Raw genomic sequence first — 18,101 nt, 5'->3', positions numbered from 1 at the left:
CGGCCTTTCTTTCTCTTTCAGAGAGCGGCACATTCTCTCATAATCTGTAAATGCAGAAAGCAGGTAATGAGTTTCTTATTTAATGATCAAAAGAAGTGCCAAAAAAAAAATAACTGGGTGAGACAAGTGTTTTCAACAAAATCATGCTATAACTCGCTACTGTTATTATCAAGATGCAACCATATTTCGACTGCATTTACATGAAACAATACCAACTGAAGAAAATAGATAGCACTCCCAACTGTAACGTTTAAATGAAAAGGGCAAGAAGAAACCCTGTATAATATGTCAGACAACTCATGAACAGTTTGAGGCTGCACTGTCTGGCTATAATAAATTCAAGATCAAGATGGGCATGAAAATATATTATTTATATAATTATTATTTTATAATTGATACCCTTGTTTTATAAGCATACTGTGTTGATTATCAATGAACCAACCATGACACCTTGTTGAAATTGTTTGTTTTTATTGTATAGGTTTTTTTAAGTTAGTATGTTTTCATATGAATTAAAAGAAATTGTCATATAAATTTAAGTAACCATTGTTGAATAAACTCTTCCTTCAAAATGTAACTCTTCTTTTGGATTAACATAGTACATGAATATAGTACAATTTTGTGTCACTAGATTACAACTGTATACCAAATTCAAATGCATGTTTTCCAATCAAATCTTAATAACCGCTTTAGTTAACAAATTCAAAGCATGTTATATTAATAAAAGGCAGATCATAATTTAATTGTGAAAAATAATACAAATTGTCTTGTGCAAATATCTTGTGTCAATCCGTTTTCATCATCAAAGGGAGATAACAAAGTCAGAAATACCTGCTCAAGAGTTATCTTCTTTAAAAATAAATCCAGCAAACCCTTTACTTGAATGGGAAATTCCTGAAGTTACTTGAATGGGAAATTCCTGAAGTGTTTTGTTTTGCTTTTCAAATATTGAAAATCTAGTGACTTCATGATCTTATATTATCTACAGAAGTTATACAAAAAGGTAAAAATTTAATGATTAAGATTATTGGAGACGTCAAGTCTTTATCTATTTAAAGATAATATAATGCTCAAATAATGACCATTTATCAACTGCATCAACAAGCAACAATACCAATGGAAGGAAAGTAATAAGCACTCAAAACTGTACCAAAGTGTAATGTTGAAATTGAAAAGTATAGATTTGTCAGAAAAATCATAAACAGTTTGAGACTGCGCTGTCTGGCTATAAAAAAAATCAATATCAAGGTGGATATATATAAAAAAGGATTTTTTTTATTGATGCTCTTGTTTTATTTTGATTAGCATTATGTGTTGATTATCAATGTACCTTGCCTTGACAAAGTGTCGCCTTGTTGAAATTGTTGATTTTATTGTAATGTTTTAATTGTATTGGGTGTGATAGGTTAGTCAGTTTTAGTATGAATGAAACGAAAATCTCATACAAAGTAACTGTAGTTTAATAAATTTTTTCTTTAAATTATTATGACACTTTTAGATTAACGTACATATCTAGTTCTGTGTTGAGAAACTTCTTAATATCATCACTATACAGAAATCATATACATGTATTTGCTAATAAATTCTCAATTACAGCTGATTTTAACTAACTCAAAGCATGGTAAATGTCTAACAGACGATCAGAATTTATTTGTGAAGACTAATACAAATTATTTTGTCCAAATAACTTGTGTCAATCAGTTTCATCATCAAAGGGAGATAACAAATGTCAAATATAAAGTAATTTCAGAACAGAGTTATCTTCTTAAGATTGAAAAAGAAAGAGGAAGAAAAATCATTTCAGAAAACCCAACATTCTAGATAATTATTAACATTTGGAAAATTTCTCAAAAATTTTGTTTTGTTTTAAAATATTGAAAATCTAGTGACTTCACGATCAAATATAATCAAACAGGTAATAATCTAATGATTACTCTATACTTCTGACAAGTTTCATAAAAATTTATTTCAAAATGAGGTAAAAGTTTTGTAATTGATTAAGATAATATGCTATGCTCAATTTAGAATTTGTGACCACATTTTTAACTGCATCTACAAGAAACAACATAAAGTGTAATGTTGAAATGGAAAAGTATAAATATGTCAGAAAACTCATAAACAGTTTGAGACTGCCCTGTCTGGCTTTAATTAGGTGGATAAATGTGAAAAAGGGTTATTTATTGGTTTTTATAAGCATTATGTATTGATTATCAATATACCTTGACAAGTTGTTGAAATTGTTAATTTCTATTGCATTGTTTTTATCGTATGGGATGTAATAGGTTAGTCAGTTTTAGTATGAATAAAAAGAAATTGTCATACAAAATAACTGTTATCGAATACTAGTATACTTTTTCTTCAAACTATAATGACACTTTGATAAACATACAAGAAACATGTATCTAGTACAGTGTTGGTATGATATATTAACAACTGTTTAACAAAAACATGCATGTTCTTTCTAATCAAATCTCAACAAGAATTTGTAACAGAGTTACCAACATCCCCCGCCTCGGGAAGTTTTATATAAAGCATAAAATTGTGCTATTTCAAAAGATTGAGGTATGGATCCCAAGACACTTTCAGTCCAAAATTATGATCAATGCTAGATCTGCAAATGCAACAATAAATTTATTTAAGAAATAAAATGAAACATGGAATTTAAAAATCTTTCATGTTAAGCTTTGACCTCTAAGTGTGACCTTGGCCTTGGAGGCAGGGGTGCAGGAGTTGTGCATGACATATCATCATATTATTGCCAAGTATTTCCAAAATCCCTTGAACTTTGAAGAAGTTATAGATCAGACACAAAATATACCCTATAACAGACTATGTTAATCTTTGATCTCTAAGTGTGACCTTAGAGGTAGGGACCTATGTTTGCGCCTGACATATCGTCTTATTATTGTGATTATTTGTGCAAAGTATTTTTAAAATCCCTTGATCTATGAAAAAGTTATAGACTGGACACAAAATATACCCTATAACAGACTATGTAAATCTTTGATCTCTAAGTGTGACCTTGACCTTGGAGGTAGGGTTTCAAGTGTTGTACTTGGCATATCATCTTATTATTGTGACTATTTGTGCCAAGTTATTTCATTATTAGTTCGTTATTAACGTTATTTCGTTATTTTTTCATTGTGCATGACACATCGTATCATTATTGTAAACAATTGTGGCAAGTTTTTACAAAATCCCTTCAAAGATAAGAAAGTTTTCGACCTGACACGACATCTACCCTAAAATAGAAAATGTTGACCTTGAATGAGCAAAAGCGACCTTGACCCTGGAGGCAGGGATCTGGTTGTTGCACATGACACATCGTCTCATTATAACAAATATTTGTGCCAAGTTATTTCAAATTCCTTTGATAATGACAAAGTTATGGACCGGACACGAAAATATGACAGGCGGACGGATGGACATACTAAAAAAATGGTACTTATGTGACTTTTCCTTTGATCCTTTTGGCCATTTTTAGTCACACAAGGTTTAAAAAAAGACACACAAGTACAATGGGAATGAATAGGATTAAAGAGAATTTACTGTTACTCATTCACACAAGTACCTCTGTGTTTGTACGGACGGACAGACGGACGGACGGGGCCTATTTCTATATCCCCCTTTTTTCTTCGAAAATGCGAGAGACAATAGCAGCTTAAGTTAACAAATTCAAAGCATGATAAACTAATAAAGGCAGATCATAATTGAATTGTGAAGAGTAATACAAATTGTCTTGTGCACTTATGTCAATCAGTTTTTATCATCAAAGGGAGATAACGAATATCAAATATAAAGTGATTGCAGAACAGAGTTATCTTCTTAAGACAGAAAGAGAAAGAGGAAGTAAAATGATTTCAGAAATTCCAACATCCTAGATATTATCACTTGGAAAATTTCTCAAAAACTTTGTTTTGTTTTAAAATATTAAAAATCTAGTGACTTCATGATCTTTAACCTTCTGTAGAAGATATAAACAAACAGGTTATAATTTAATGATTACTCTTTACTACTGACAAGTTTCATTAAATTTTTTTTTAAAAGATGTCAAATTTTGTATTTGATTAAAGATAATATGCTTCGCTCAATTTTGAATTTGTAATCATATTTCGACTGCATCTACAAGAAACAATAGCAATGGAAGGAAAGTAATAGGTACTCAAAACTGTACCAAAGTGTAATGTTGAAATGGAAAAAGTATACATTTGTCAGAAAACTCATAAACAATTAAGAGACTGCGCTGTATGGTTATAATTAAATCAAGATCAAGGTGGATATATATGAAAAAAGATTATTTCTTAAATTTATTTTGTAATGTGTTGATTATAAAGGTACCTTGACAAGGTGTCACCTTGTTAAAATGGTTGATTTTTATTGTATTGTTTTTATCGTATTGGATGTTTTAGGTTAGTCAGTTCCATTAATTACAACAGTATACCAAAATCACATACATATATTTGCTGATCAATTCTCAATTACTGCTAAAGTAAACACATTCAAAGCATCTTAAATTAATAAAAGCAGATCAGAATTTATTGTTGAGAAGGATACAAATTATCCTGTCCAAATAACTTTTGTCAATCAGTTTTCATCATCAAAGGGAGATAACAAATGTCAGATGGTTAGGTGCTTGTAGAACAGAGTTGTCTTCTTAAGAGAAAGAGGAAGTTAAATCATTTCAGAAATCCCAACATCCTAGATATTAATACCTGTGAAATTTCTCAAAAAAAATGTTTTGCTTTAAAATGGTGACCTCATGATCTTTAATCTTTTACGGAAGATATAAACAACAGGTAACAATTTAATTAATATTCTATACTACTGACAAATTTTAATAACTTTTATTTTAGAAATAGGTAAAGTTTTGTATTTAATTAAAGATAATACGTTATGCTCAAATTTGAATTTGCGACCATACTTCGACTGCATCTACAAGAAACAATACCTATGGGCGGAAAATAATCAGCTCTCATAACTGTTCAAAAGTGTATAATGTAAAAGCTACCTGCCTCCATAGGAGTAAAAATATTTCAATAAAATTAAACTTGACAAACATGTACTAAGATTTTAGGAAATGAAAAAATATTCCAGATTCAAGCAATTATTTACATGTTTTGAGCAATTAATGACTGATTTTTCAGTATTTGTAACTATTTTTCTAATAACGCAATAGGGGCTATTTTAGTATATCATAACTCTTTTTGTTATTAACATAGGTTTTAAGTGCCATTGATAATGTGTAGATTGCTCCCTTTTTGGTTTCTTGACGATATTATTCACTTATACACATTTTCAAATTTTCATAAAAATAAGCATGAATCTGGAGGCATGCCGTTTTGAGTTGGAAAGGACATGAGTACCTGATAAGTACATTGTGTACATCAGAAAACTCATAAAACAGTTTGAGGCTGCCTAGTCTGGTAATAATCAAATAAAGATCAAGGCGAATATATATGAAAAAGGATTATTTCTTTAATTGATACGCTTGGATACACTTATTTTATTTTGATAAGCATAATGTGTTGATCATCAATGTACGTTGACAAGGTGTCACCTATTTGAAATTGTTGCTTTTTATTGCATTGTTTTTATCGTATGTGATGTTATAGGTAAGTCAGTTTTAGTATGAATAAAAAGAAATTGTCATACAAAGTAACCGTTGTTGAATAACCTTTTTCTTCAAAGTAATTTGACACTAGTGGATAAACATACATGAAGTATGTATCTAGTACAGTGTTGAATAACTTAATTGTATGCAACAGTATTCTAAATTCACATACATGTTTTTGCTAATAAATTTGCAATTACAACTTTAGTTAACAAATTCAAAGGCATGTTAAATTAAACAAGAGGACCATGATGGCCCTGAGTCGCTCACCAGAAACAACTGTTTTTCAGTGTTAGTTTTCAAATGAACTTGCTGAAAGACCAGTCCAGCTCAACTTTTACTTGCCCTTCTAGTTATTGAAATCTTTTGCCCTAATATTTTGGAGGTTTTGTTAAAAATATCTATGTTGCAAGTGTGTTCCCATGAGACTATGTAGAATAAAATAATGCAGAATAAATGACCACTACAGCAGGGTCAATTTTGATGGAACAGTTTTTCTTTATAACTTTTGTGAATGAATACACAAAATGTCACATGCAAAATATGTAAGGTATTTACAGTATGGGACAACAAACCCTATATTTGGGGGCAAATTCGTGCACAATTGGTAAAATTATGGAGCTTTGGTAGCATCTATCTTTCGGAGCGGAATTCGTAAAAATTACCGCTGCCACCAATATAGAACTGTCGCGATTGATTATAAAGGGATTGACAATACAAACAATCGACTTACCTTCCACGTCTGGATCGTAGCCAAGCTAGGAATTGCCTACTTCTTCTAGTTATAAATTACACTTATATGGCACCCAACTGTCAGGCCAAACACACTAGTTCCGGTTGGTCCGGAACCTTCCGTTAACTTCCGTCAACTCTCGTAACCAGTACCATACGGTACTACAAAACTCTAAAGTCAATCTCAACTACTCGGCCCTTTCAGTCAGTCTTCGGATAAGGACCTCGATCACAATAGTATGAATACACAGAACGGATGCGGTATTTCGGTCTAACCTACGCTAAGAAACTAAACATGTAAACAATAGTAATTTAATGCTGGGAGTTGTTGACAAGTTCATTTCTAATATTATGTTATTAAAGTCCACCTAAAATAATTGAATTCATAGGTACAATACAAACAATACATTATTGATATATTTGTTATTATGGTTGTAGAAACCGAAAGTACAAAAAAACCAACGTCGGATTTGCTTAAAATTGAACATCAGTGGGCATATTTAAATTGCAAATTGTTGTCAGACATATTTTCAAGCACAAGAGTTACCGGAACAGACATTAGATGTTAAAAATATACATTCGTTTTACATTATCTCTGTTTCTTTTTATGGTAGAACTACTTTCAATCCGTATTGTTTCCGAGGTTATTATATATAATTGCCGAGGCAGTTCCGTATGCTCTAAAGTGTGTGCATCCCGATAAGAATGGATTGTTTTTATTTTCAATTATACAAACTGTGCAAACATTTGATTACCGTCATACCGCAACCAAAAATTGCTTTCAAGCCACTCGGTACGAAAAACTCGCTTCGGAGCATTATCATTTTGCTTGGATTTCTCAGTTGTTTTAGCATTCGCCGATTGATTTGGTTGGGAAACCTCATTTGGTATAGGCGTAAAGTTGTTTACGTTAGATTATGTCGCCCCATCAACGTTAACATTGTCTTTATTGAAGAATGAAGACAATGTTCGCTGCTTTTTTTTCGAAGCAGACATTGTGAATTAACCCGGATAATGACGTCACAATCTGAAACGTCTGAGCGCTTTTAACGTGTAATTATCACTAAAGCGTAATATAAAATAAATCATGTGTCCGATCAGCTGATGAAATTCTTGCTAGTTATAGAAAACAAGAGGGCCATGATGGCCCTGAGGTCGCTCACCTGTATATAGCCCCCCCCCCCGGGCCAATTTTTACCCAAGGGCTTTTATTTGAACAGACTTGGTAGACACCCATAAGAAGATTTTTAATGCTAAACATCTAGTTCTAGCTCATTGGGTTTTTTAAAAGAAGATTTTTTAAGTTTTTACTATACACATATATTTAAAACAATGACACCCCTGGGGCAGGGCCAGTTTTGACCCCCGAGCTTTTATTTGAACAAACTTTGTAGATATTTACTTAAAGATGTTTCATGTATAATATCTAAACTCAAGCTATTTGGGTTTTTTCAAAGAAGATTTTTAAGTTTTTGCTATACACATATAAGGAAAATCAATGACCCCGGGGCGGGGCCAGTTTTGACCCCAGGGCTTTTTATTTGAACATACTTGGTAGACACCCATTAGAAACATGTTTTCATGCTAAATATCTTAGCTCTAGCTCTTTGAGTTCTTTAAAGAAGATTTTTTAAGTTTTTTACTATATGCATATAGGGAAAATCAATGACCCCCTGGGGCGGGGCCAATTTTGACCCCAGGGCTATTATTTTGAACAAACTTGGTAGACACTCATTAGAAGATGTTTCATGCTAAATATCTTAGCTCTAGCTCTTTGGGTTCTTTAAAAGAAGATTTTTTAAGTTTTTACTATATGCATATAGGGAAAATCTATGACCCCCTGGGACGGGGCCAATTTTGACCCCAGGGCTTTTATTTGAACAAACTTGGTAGACATTCACTACTAGAAGATGTTTCATGCCAAATATCTAAGCTCTAGCTCTTACGGTTCTTTAAAAAAGAAGAATTTTTTAAGTTTTTACTATATGCATATAGGGAAAATCAATGACCCCCGGGGCGGGTCCAATTTTGACCCCAGGGCTTTTATTTGAACAAACTTGGTAGACACTCACTAGCAGATATTTCATGCCAAATATCTTAGCTCTAGCTCTTTGGGTTCTATAAAAGAAGATTTTTTAAATTTTTACTATATGCATATAGGGAAAATCTATGACCCCATGGGGCAGGGCCAATTTTGACCTCAGGGCTTTTATTTGAACAAACTTGGTAGACACTCATTAGAAGATGTTTCATGCTAAATATCTTAGCTCTAGCTCTTTGGGTTCTTTAAAAGAAGATTTTTTAAGTTTTTACTATATGCATATAGGGAAAATCAATGACCCCCCGGGGCGGGGCCAATTTTGACCCCAGGGCTTTTACTTGAACAAACTTGGTAGACATTCACTAGAAGATGTTTCATGCCAAATATCTAAGCTCTAGCTTTTACAGTTCTTTAAAAGAAGATTTTTTAAGTTTTTACTATATGCATATAGGGAAAATCAATGACCCCCCGGGCCGGGGCCAATTTTGACCCCAGGGCTTTTATTTGAACAAACTTGGTAGACACTCACTAGAAGATGTTTCATGCCAAATATCTAAGCTCTAGCTCTTTGGGTTCTTTAAACAAAGATTTTTTAAGTTTTTACTATATGCATATAAGGAAAATCAATGACCCCCTGGGGCGGGGCCAATTTTGACCCTAGGGCTTTTATTTGAACCAACTTGGTAGACACTCATTAGAAGATGTTTCATGCCAAATATCTAAGCTCTAGCTCTTACGGTTCTTTACAAAAAGATATTTAAAGATTTTTCTTTCGGTTGCCATGGCAACCAGAGTTCTGCATGAAATGGAATTCTTTGAACAATCTTGATAGAGCTTCATACAAAGAGTATTCCTGCCAAGTTTCATTAACATTGGCCTTGCGGTATCATAGAAGATGTCCTTAGAATATTTAAAATGTGGACGGACGACAGACGACGGACGCCATTTGGTTGGCCATCCTAAAAGCTCACCTGCACTTTGTGCAAGGTGAGCTAAAAATATACACTACGACGCTCGCAAAAATATGCGTCATGGAAAACGCACGGCTATAATATTACCGCGTCAAATGCAAAAGTCCTGCGTCAAAAACGCAGAAAACGCTCTCTAGAGAAAACACTGCATGTAGTGATGTAATTAGGTGAATATGAATGAAACCAAATAAAGCTTGATATATCCTGTATAATGTGCTAAAGTTATTTGCTCTTGCCAGAGCTCATGACCTCAAATAATTTCATCAGCAAATATAAAAGACATTCCAACATGAGTTGTTTCCCTTTCATTAAACTATAATTTAAAGAATTACCATGGTCTGGGTTATTTTAGCTTTAGCAGTCCTTAAAAGGGGCCAAACAAATAAATATGAGCGATTTTTATAAAAAAATTACTATAACAATGCTAATAACTAAATTTGGTGATCATCCATCAATAAATCATTGTAAGTTCTGTAGAAAAAGCTGTCTCAAGGTTTATATTATTTTTAGCCCTCTTGACCCCTAAAAGGGGCCTATCAAATTAATATGAGCAAATTTGATAAAAGACCAGCTAAAAATGCTACAGACAAAGTTTGGTGATCATCCATAAATTAGGTTCTGTAGAAGAAGATGCCTAAAGGATTTTCTATTTTTAGGTCTATAGACCCCTAAAAGGGGCAAATCAAATTAATATGAGCAAATTTGATAAAAGACTACCTAAGAATGCTAAAGACAAAGTTTGGTGATCATCTACCAATTGGTTCTGTAGAAGAAGATGTCTAAAGGTTTTTCTATTTTTAGCTCTCTTGACCCCTAAAAGGGGCCAATTGAAATCATATGAGCAAATTTAGGTGTGACTGTCACAAGGATGCTACAGACCAAATTTGAAGTAAATCTGTCCAGCGGTTTCAGAGATGATTATTGACACATGACGACGGACGACGGCCGCAGGAGTATCCCCTTTTGATACTAATAGCTCACCCTGAGCCTTCGGCTCTGGTGAGCTGAAAAGAGAGAACAGAATTAACTTGTGAAGAATAATACAAATTATCCTATCATCAAAGGGAGATAACAAATGTTAGATGTCAAGGGTAGAACAGAGGTTTTTTTTAACATTTAGAGTGAAAGGGGAACTTATACAAACAAGAGGGCCATGATGGCCCTGAAATCGCACACCTGTATATAGGCCCCCTGGGCCAAGGCCAATTTTAAACCAGGGGCTTTTATTTGAACAAACTTGGTAAACACCCATTTGAAGATGTTTCAATATAAATATCTTAGCTCTAGCTGTAAGAAAATTTTTAAGCTTTAACTATACACATATAGGGGAAAACAATGACCCCCCATCTGGGCGGGGTCATTTATTTCCCCAGGGCTATTATTTGAACAAACTTGGTAGTCAAACACTAAAAGATAGTTCATGCTTAATATCTAAACTCTAGCTCTTTGGGTTTTTTAAAAGAAGATTTTTTAATTTTTACTATATACATATAAGGAAAATCAATGATCCCCGGGGCGGGCCAATTTTGACCCCATGCTTTTATTTGAACAAACTTGGTAGACACCCACTAGAAGATTTTTCATGCTTAATATCTAAGCTCTAGCTATTTGGGCTTTCTAAAAGAAGATTTTTTAAGTTTTTACTATATACATAAAAGGAAAATCAATGATCCCCGGGGCGGGGCCAATTTTAATTCAAGGGCCCTTATTTGAACAAAAATGGTAGACACTCTTTAGAAGATGTTTCATGCTAAATATCTTAGCTCTAGCTCTTAGGGTTTTTTAAAGAAGATTTTTGAAGTTTTTACTATATACATAAAGGTGAAAACAATGACCCCCTGGGGCGGGGCAAATTTTGACCCCATGCTTTTATTTGAACAAACTTGGTAGACACCCACTAGAAAATGTTTCATGCTTAATATCTAAACTCTAGCTATTTTGGCTTTTTAAAAGAAGATTTTTAAATTTTTTTACTATATACAAATAAGGAAAATCAATGACCCCACATGGTGGGGCCAATTTTGACCCTAGGACATTTATTTGAACAAAATTGGTAGACACTGACTAGATGATGTTTCATGCAAAATATTTAAGCTCTTTCGGTTTTTATTTGAAAGAAGATATTTCGGTTGCCAAGGCAATCAGAGTTCTGCTTAACATTAAATTCTTTCAATTTTTTTAAGTTGACTACCAAAGGAACATTCCTGTGAAGTTTGGATAAAATTGGCGAAGCGGTTTAATAGGATATGTCGTTAAAAGAAAACGGATGGACGGACGCCGGACGGACGGACGCCGGAAGAAAAACAATCACAAAAAACTCTAAAAAAACAACATCTTATATATTAAAGTTACATTATGCTCATATGTTCATTGTCAAATTGAGCTGACTTGACTTTATATTTCAGAAGATTGTCTGTCAAAATAGTGTTTGACTAAAAGTTGATATTGGAAAATGTTAAGGATAAAATTGTAAATTTGCCTTAAATTAAAAAAAGACTGCCCCACTCTTTATAAACTGAGAGTTATAGGTAAGTTCTAATGGATATTAACAGAAATATCATTTCGATCTGTGTGTTATTTATTGTTTATGCAAACTTAATTATTAAATTGAAATGATTTTTTGGCAAAATGAAAACTTATTCTGATATTTTGATTTAAACAAAAAGGTAATAATTCAATAATATTATTGTTTTACACTTATGTTAATTTAAAACAAGAACGTGTTTGTTAAACACAAATGCCCCCGGCTCCGATTCTTGTCAGTAGCAATATTTAAAAAAAATGTTTACCCATTCACTCAGTTATGGACAGAAACATTGCCAAAAAATTGTAAACACAAGTTATATAGCTTGACAGAGTCATTGCATTTTGTAATTGTGAAATATATAAGTTTCCAAGTCATTGCTATGACTTGTGAAGTGATAAATATTAAAATTTATCAAATATAAATGAAAGAAATCTATACTTGGCACCCTTGACCTTGACCCACTGACACCTATAGAATATCATGCAAGTTATCTTCCTACCAAATATGAAATACACCTGTCAATAAATAAAGGCTGTATGGGCAAAAATATTAAAAACTATTTTGAGCATTGATGACCTTGATCAAACTGACCCCTAACTCCATTCAAAGGAAGAATACCATGCAAGTTATCTTCCAACCAAATATGAAATACATCTGTCAATAAATAAAGGCTGTATGGGCAAAAGTGTATAAAATCTATTTTTTCACTTGTGACCTTGACCCAACTGACCCCTACCTCCATCCAAAGTAAGTATAACATGCAAGTTATCTTCCTACCAAATATGAAATATATCTGTCAATAAATAAAGGCTGTATGGGCAAAAGTGTAAAAATCTATTTTTAGCACTAGTGACCTTGACACACTGATCCCTAACTCAATCAAAAGGAAGAATACAAAGTTATCTTCCTATCAAATATGAAATACACCTGTCAATAAATAAAGCTGGTATGGGCAAAAGTGTAAAAATCTATTTTTCACAAGTGACCTTGACCCAATGATCCCTACCCCTATCAAAAGGATGAGTACCATGCAAGTTATCTTCCTACCAAATATGAAATATATCTGTCAATAAATAAAGGCTGTATGAACAAAAGTGTTAAAATCTATTTTAAGCACTGGTGACCTTGACCCAACTGACCACTAACTCCATCAAATTTTATGTTCCTATCAATTGTAAATGACATCTGTCTATAGAATATGGTTAATACACCTGTAAAAATGTAAAAATTTATTTTTAACATTGGTGACCTTGACATTGGTGACATTGACCTTGACCCAAATGACCCCTTACTACACCCAAACAAGGAGGACCTCCATTGGCATGTTTGTATTAAACATGAAAGACATCAACCAAAAAATAAAGGCTGTATGAGCAAAAATGTTAAAATTTATTTTCTAAACCAGTGACCTTGACCCTAGAGACCACTTACTCCACAAAAAATTAGAAGACCATTAAAGGTATCCACCTACCAAATATGCAAGATATCATTAAATAAATTAAGCAATTAAGAGAAATGTACGATAAATCCAACTTGCCGGAATAGGTTAACCAGACAAAGCCCTATTTTCAAAGTGAAAAAAGGGAAATAACTAGGAAATATGGATGACACAGTTATATAACTTGGCAATATCATGTACTTTGTATTGATAAGTAAGTGTGGAAATTATGAAGCCATTTAGTATAGATAGAACTTAAGATATTTCCAACTTGCCGTTCTAGGTTAACCATTATTCATTTTCTAAGTGCTGAAAAGGGCAATAACTTGGTAAATATGGAAGCTATAGTTATGTAACTTGACCAGATCATGTACTTTGTATTGATTAGTAAGAGTGTTAACTAAGAAGCCATGGTACAGGTATAATTTAAGAAAAATCCAACTTGCCGTTCTAGGTTAACCTCGTACGGACAGACGGACGGACAGATGGACGGACGGACGGTTCAATTACTATATGCCGGGGGCATAAAATAATTTAAGTCAAAATTTTGTATCTGATAATAATTTTCATTTCATAGGTTTTATAAAAAATAAACTATGTAAATCAATTTTCACAAAAAAAAAATCATCTAAAACATTTTATAATATATTTCTTTTAAAAATAACAAAAATTGAGTATGATGAAGCTGATGATATCAACTCATTATAAAACAATTTTTTCTAAAGGACAATTAACAATAATAATCTGATTGTGGTGATCTCAAAAAGGAAAATCAGTTTATCAGTAAAGAAATCACATATGTTAAAAACTTTATAGTAGTTTAAAACATTGATGATATTTTCAGAATGTATCAAGTACCAAATTACACCGAGACTGTGTCAATGAAGCTATCAGAGGTTCTGGCTGATATAGGTGTTGATGAGAGAATTATACTGAAGAAAAGAAGAACATGGCTTCTGCTGGAATCAATAACAAATATAGATTACCAACTACTTGATAGAAAATTCAAAGCATACCTTTTTGGGAGTCAATCAGAAGGTACAACTACAATAGGTATGAATTCAGACTTTGATAACCTTATTTGCTATAAAGAATTCCATGTGATACAAGACTGGAGTGATTGGATACCTGGTTTATATAATCATTTGATGATTCAAGATAATTCTGTATCTCCTGGATATTGTTTACTTCAACCTCTGAAACCTGATGCTCCTCTTCCTCTTGATGGTGAATCTAATCAATACTTCTTCAAAGACAGAACAGGAAAATTACTTTACAAAAATTCTCTAGTATCTTATATAAATAGTGACCGTGAAATGCATGGGCCAGCAGGTGTACGACATGGACAATTAGGCTTCTGTGATGCAGATAATGTATTTGCTCTACATTGTACAACATGGCCAACACAAGCTAGACAATGGTTGTACCAACAAGGTGAAGGTCAATGGCCATCTGCTGAAATGAAACAACATTGCAGCAGAACTGGATGCTTTGTTGTTGGTGTTGGATGCAGTGGCAGTGAATATGAGCTACTTGAATGGAGAATATCAACATCTTTAGCAGAAAGGTGTTTAATGTTCAATCTGAATATTACACAGATTCGCTGTTATGTCTTGATGAAATTAATTTTAAAAACATTTATTAATCCATTGTTTGAAGATGTTCTTTCAAGTTTTATGTGTAAAACTGTACTCTTCAACTGTATTTCCAATACACATACTAACATCTGGAGAGAAAATAACTTACTTTCTTGTATATCAATGTGTTTATATATCCTGTACACCAATATCATTAATGAAAACTGTCCACATTTTATCATTCCTGGTAACAATTTAATGAGGGGGAAGATTTCACATGCAGTTAAACCATATATCCTGGAAATACTCAACAATACCATCTACAATGAAGGAGTGGCACTACTTGGGATTAAATGTGATGATCTTGGTTCCAGGCTTCATCTCAAGTTTTATAATTTATGTCCAATCAAGAAAGGTTATATCATTTCAGGGACACTATTATTTAATCTGGCTTTAAAAATATCTGAGACACTGAAAAATAATTATAATCATCTTAAGGACAGTAGTCCTAATGAAGCTGTGGAAATATTAAAGAACACTATATCAAAGACATTCAACTTTCAACATGAAGGTCTGAATAAGACAGCCAGTCAAATTCTGTTACAATGGTTTTGTACAACACTTGGATCTGTCTTGGCTTCTATCAACATACATCAGTTCAACACAATATTAGCAGATGCCCTGAAACTCATCTCACTTGGTCTGAATACAGATGTTGCATCAAGTAAACTGAAACTAGCTTCAATCTTATACTGTGTTCAAGAAATACAAAAAGCAGACAAAGTACTCAGTGAGATTGAAAGAAGATATGATCTACAGATTGTTGAACCAGTCTGTGATTGTCATCTATTTGAGAGGAAACCAGTAAGACATGGATTCTTTGAAGTATGTTACATCTATAATGAACAAGTGTTACAGTATACAACAGCATTATGTGTTAGATTTCTGCCATGTGAAATTCACTGTGTACCAAATGAACTCAGATATGAAATGTTTAGATCTACACAAGAGGAGAGAATGTTTCGTACATTTGATGACAACTTATGGATGGAGTATGCTGTAGTGGATTCCCTCCCTTACCTCTACTTTCTACAATACAAAGTTTACTGCCATCTTGGAAGACATGACCAGAAACAAGCTGCTCTCTTCAAACTTATCAGAACAATAAAAGAGGAACCAAACCTTGGACATCGGGAAACAGCTCTAAATATTCTAGGAAAATGCATGGAACAAGAAGGTAGAGCTGGAGACGCTTTACAGTGTTATTTGATGTCACTTAATATAAGGGGGAGAAACAATGCTGCAAAGATTCATATCACCATACTCCTATCTGAATTGATAAATGCAAGGACATAAAAGGTACGACAAAACTGTGGAAATGACTAAAGCAAGACAGCAAGACAAATGAGTGGTAGCTACAAGGTAGATTATGACTGCAATATTTATGCTCAACATCATCTGATATTTTTTCAAATAGCAATTTCTTGTCATAAAAAACACTTTTAAAATAGCATCCATAATTCCATATGTGAAAAGGATAAACCAACCAAACTGCCATATAGTCTGGTTTTCATGTCTGATTGTTGATATTTTAAAGTAAGATAATAACTTCACTTTTGTATTAATATGTCTGATTCTCAACATTTTGGTAGTATTCATTATCTTCACATGAAATAATCAATAATTGCTCATTTATTATCATCTTTTGAACTCATTTTTACAAAAATCTTTATTCCTTAAACTTTCCTGAAGTGTTTTCGAAGCTGCCATGTTATAAGTTAGTACATAATAATATCCATATTTTCGTACTTAATTGAAGCATATTTTGCTTTACTGCATAATATGTATTTGTAGTATATATAATATCTGTATCAATAATTGTTGATGAAATTAACTTTAAAAAAATGTATGGTTTAGTTTTGTAAAAGAAGACGGTACTATTAATTTGGTTATTCAATAGTTGAATTGAGTACAAGTAAATAAATCCTGTCAATTTACAGTAATTGTTGCTATTCATTTTAATTTGTTACTATAAGTGTTAATTTTCAACAAATTGATTAATTAAATTTTGTATGCTGACTTTGTATTTTATAATTTTAACCAGTTGATATGATAAACTCATTTAAGGATTGGGATTCCTGACCAATTCTGATTGGCTTAGATTTATCCTAAGTGAAATCTGATTACTCGAAAATCCTTTCTTAATTTCCTTAATAGCTCAAAGGTTATAAATACATTTTATTTACAGCGACGCTTGTCAATTGGTCAAGGAATAGCAAATTATGTTGAAAGACGCCATTATTTAAATTATATTATATAGTCAATACAAGATCTTAGTAGGTTACCTTTCCCTAAATGCTAGTTTAGTAATTATGATTAAACTTGAATAAAAAATAGCCATGTAATCCTGAGGGTCATTTTGAGTAAGCTTTACCGACTACAAGGTCAAATCCCTGTGATTTTAACAAAACTTGACCCTCCAGTTAAAATCCTGAGGGTCAAATCAGACTTTTTGGAAATTTGAATGGTCAAAGAGTCATTTCAATGGTCAAACAGGCACCCTGCAGCTGTTCCCAATTAAGAGATGGCGTATTTCAAGTTATTATAAATTCTATACAGGCGTAACCGGTTTTTAAGAAAGAATATCTAACTCTATTTTAAGAAAGAATATTAAACCAAAGAATATAAAAAAGAGCAAAGGGTTATCTTCATTTGCTTTAGGAAATCTAAAAGCACAAAAAGTAATAAGTGACATCAAATAACACTGCAAGAACAACCAACATCCAGTATTTATTGAAAACAGATAGTAAATGCAGTTAAATTCGGAGGCTTTTCATTCAAGCATTAATATGTAATGACCAAGGTTAGTATTTGGTGTTTTTGGGCCTTGATGACATAAACCTTTGACCCCATGACATTCATAAGGATCTGGCCAGAAGAGCTCATCATAGTACATGTACCTTTGATGTTTAGATGCTCTTGATGGAAGAACAAATGAACAAAAGGAGACTTCTAAAAACAGAGAGACCAAAAGAATTATGCTCTCCAAAAATAATTGGCGAATTTGAAAACTATGAAGTATACAAATAAAGTATACAAAATGTATAAAAGTAAATACAAGTTACTTTTTTAACCTTTAACCTGTATGAACTGAAAGTAATCAGACTTTGCCACCTGTCTTGAGCCAGAGAAGAACAATCAATC

General features: G+C 32.7%; 1 protein-coding gene across 2 annotated transcripts; it reads left to right on the top strand.

Moving 5' to 3' along the window:
- The first annotated feature begins 1,789 nt into the window (after positions 1 to 1,789).
- On the top strand, positions 1,790 to 16,976 carry LOC132731775 (uncharacterized). Of its 2 annotated transcripts, none has more exons than XM_060718031.1 (2): positions 1,790 to 1,915; positions 14,165 to 16,976. In XM_060718031.1, exon 2 carries the CDS (start codon positions 14,166 to 14,168, stop codon positions 16,251 to 16,253), a length of 2,088 nt encoding a protein of 695 aa, XP_060574014.1. In that variant the 5' UTR covers positions 1,790 to 1,915; position 14,165; the 3' UTR covers positions 16,254 to 16,976. The 2 variants fall into 2 exon arrangements, with proteins under 2 accessions (XP_060574014.1, XP_060574013.1); XM_060718030.1 differs by lacking the exon at positions 1,790 to 1,915 and adding an exon at positions 3,835 to 3,987.
- Positions 16,977 to 18,101: the final 1,125 nt, after the last annotated feature.

Source organism: Ruditapes philippinarum, unplaced genomic scaffold (assembly GCF_026571515.1).
Source record: "Ruditapes philippinarum isolate M1 unplaced genomic scaffold, ASM2657151v2 ctg603_1_1_1_1, whole genome shotgun sequence".
NCBI classification, from domain to species: Eukaryota; Metazoa; Mollusca; class Bivalvia; order Venerida; family Veneridae; genus Ruditapes; species Ruditapes philippinarum.
This window is presented reverse-complemented; position numbering and strand designations above follow the sequence as displayed.

Bases quoted from the DNA above. Each gene is read 5' to 3' on its own strand.
- LOC132731775 (XM_060718031.1), top strand. From the start codon at position 14,166: ATGTATCAAGTACCAAATTACACCGAGACTGTGTCAATGAAGCTATCA.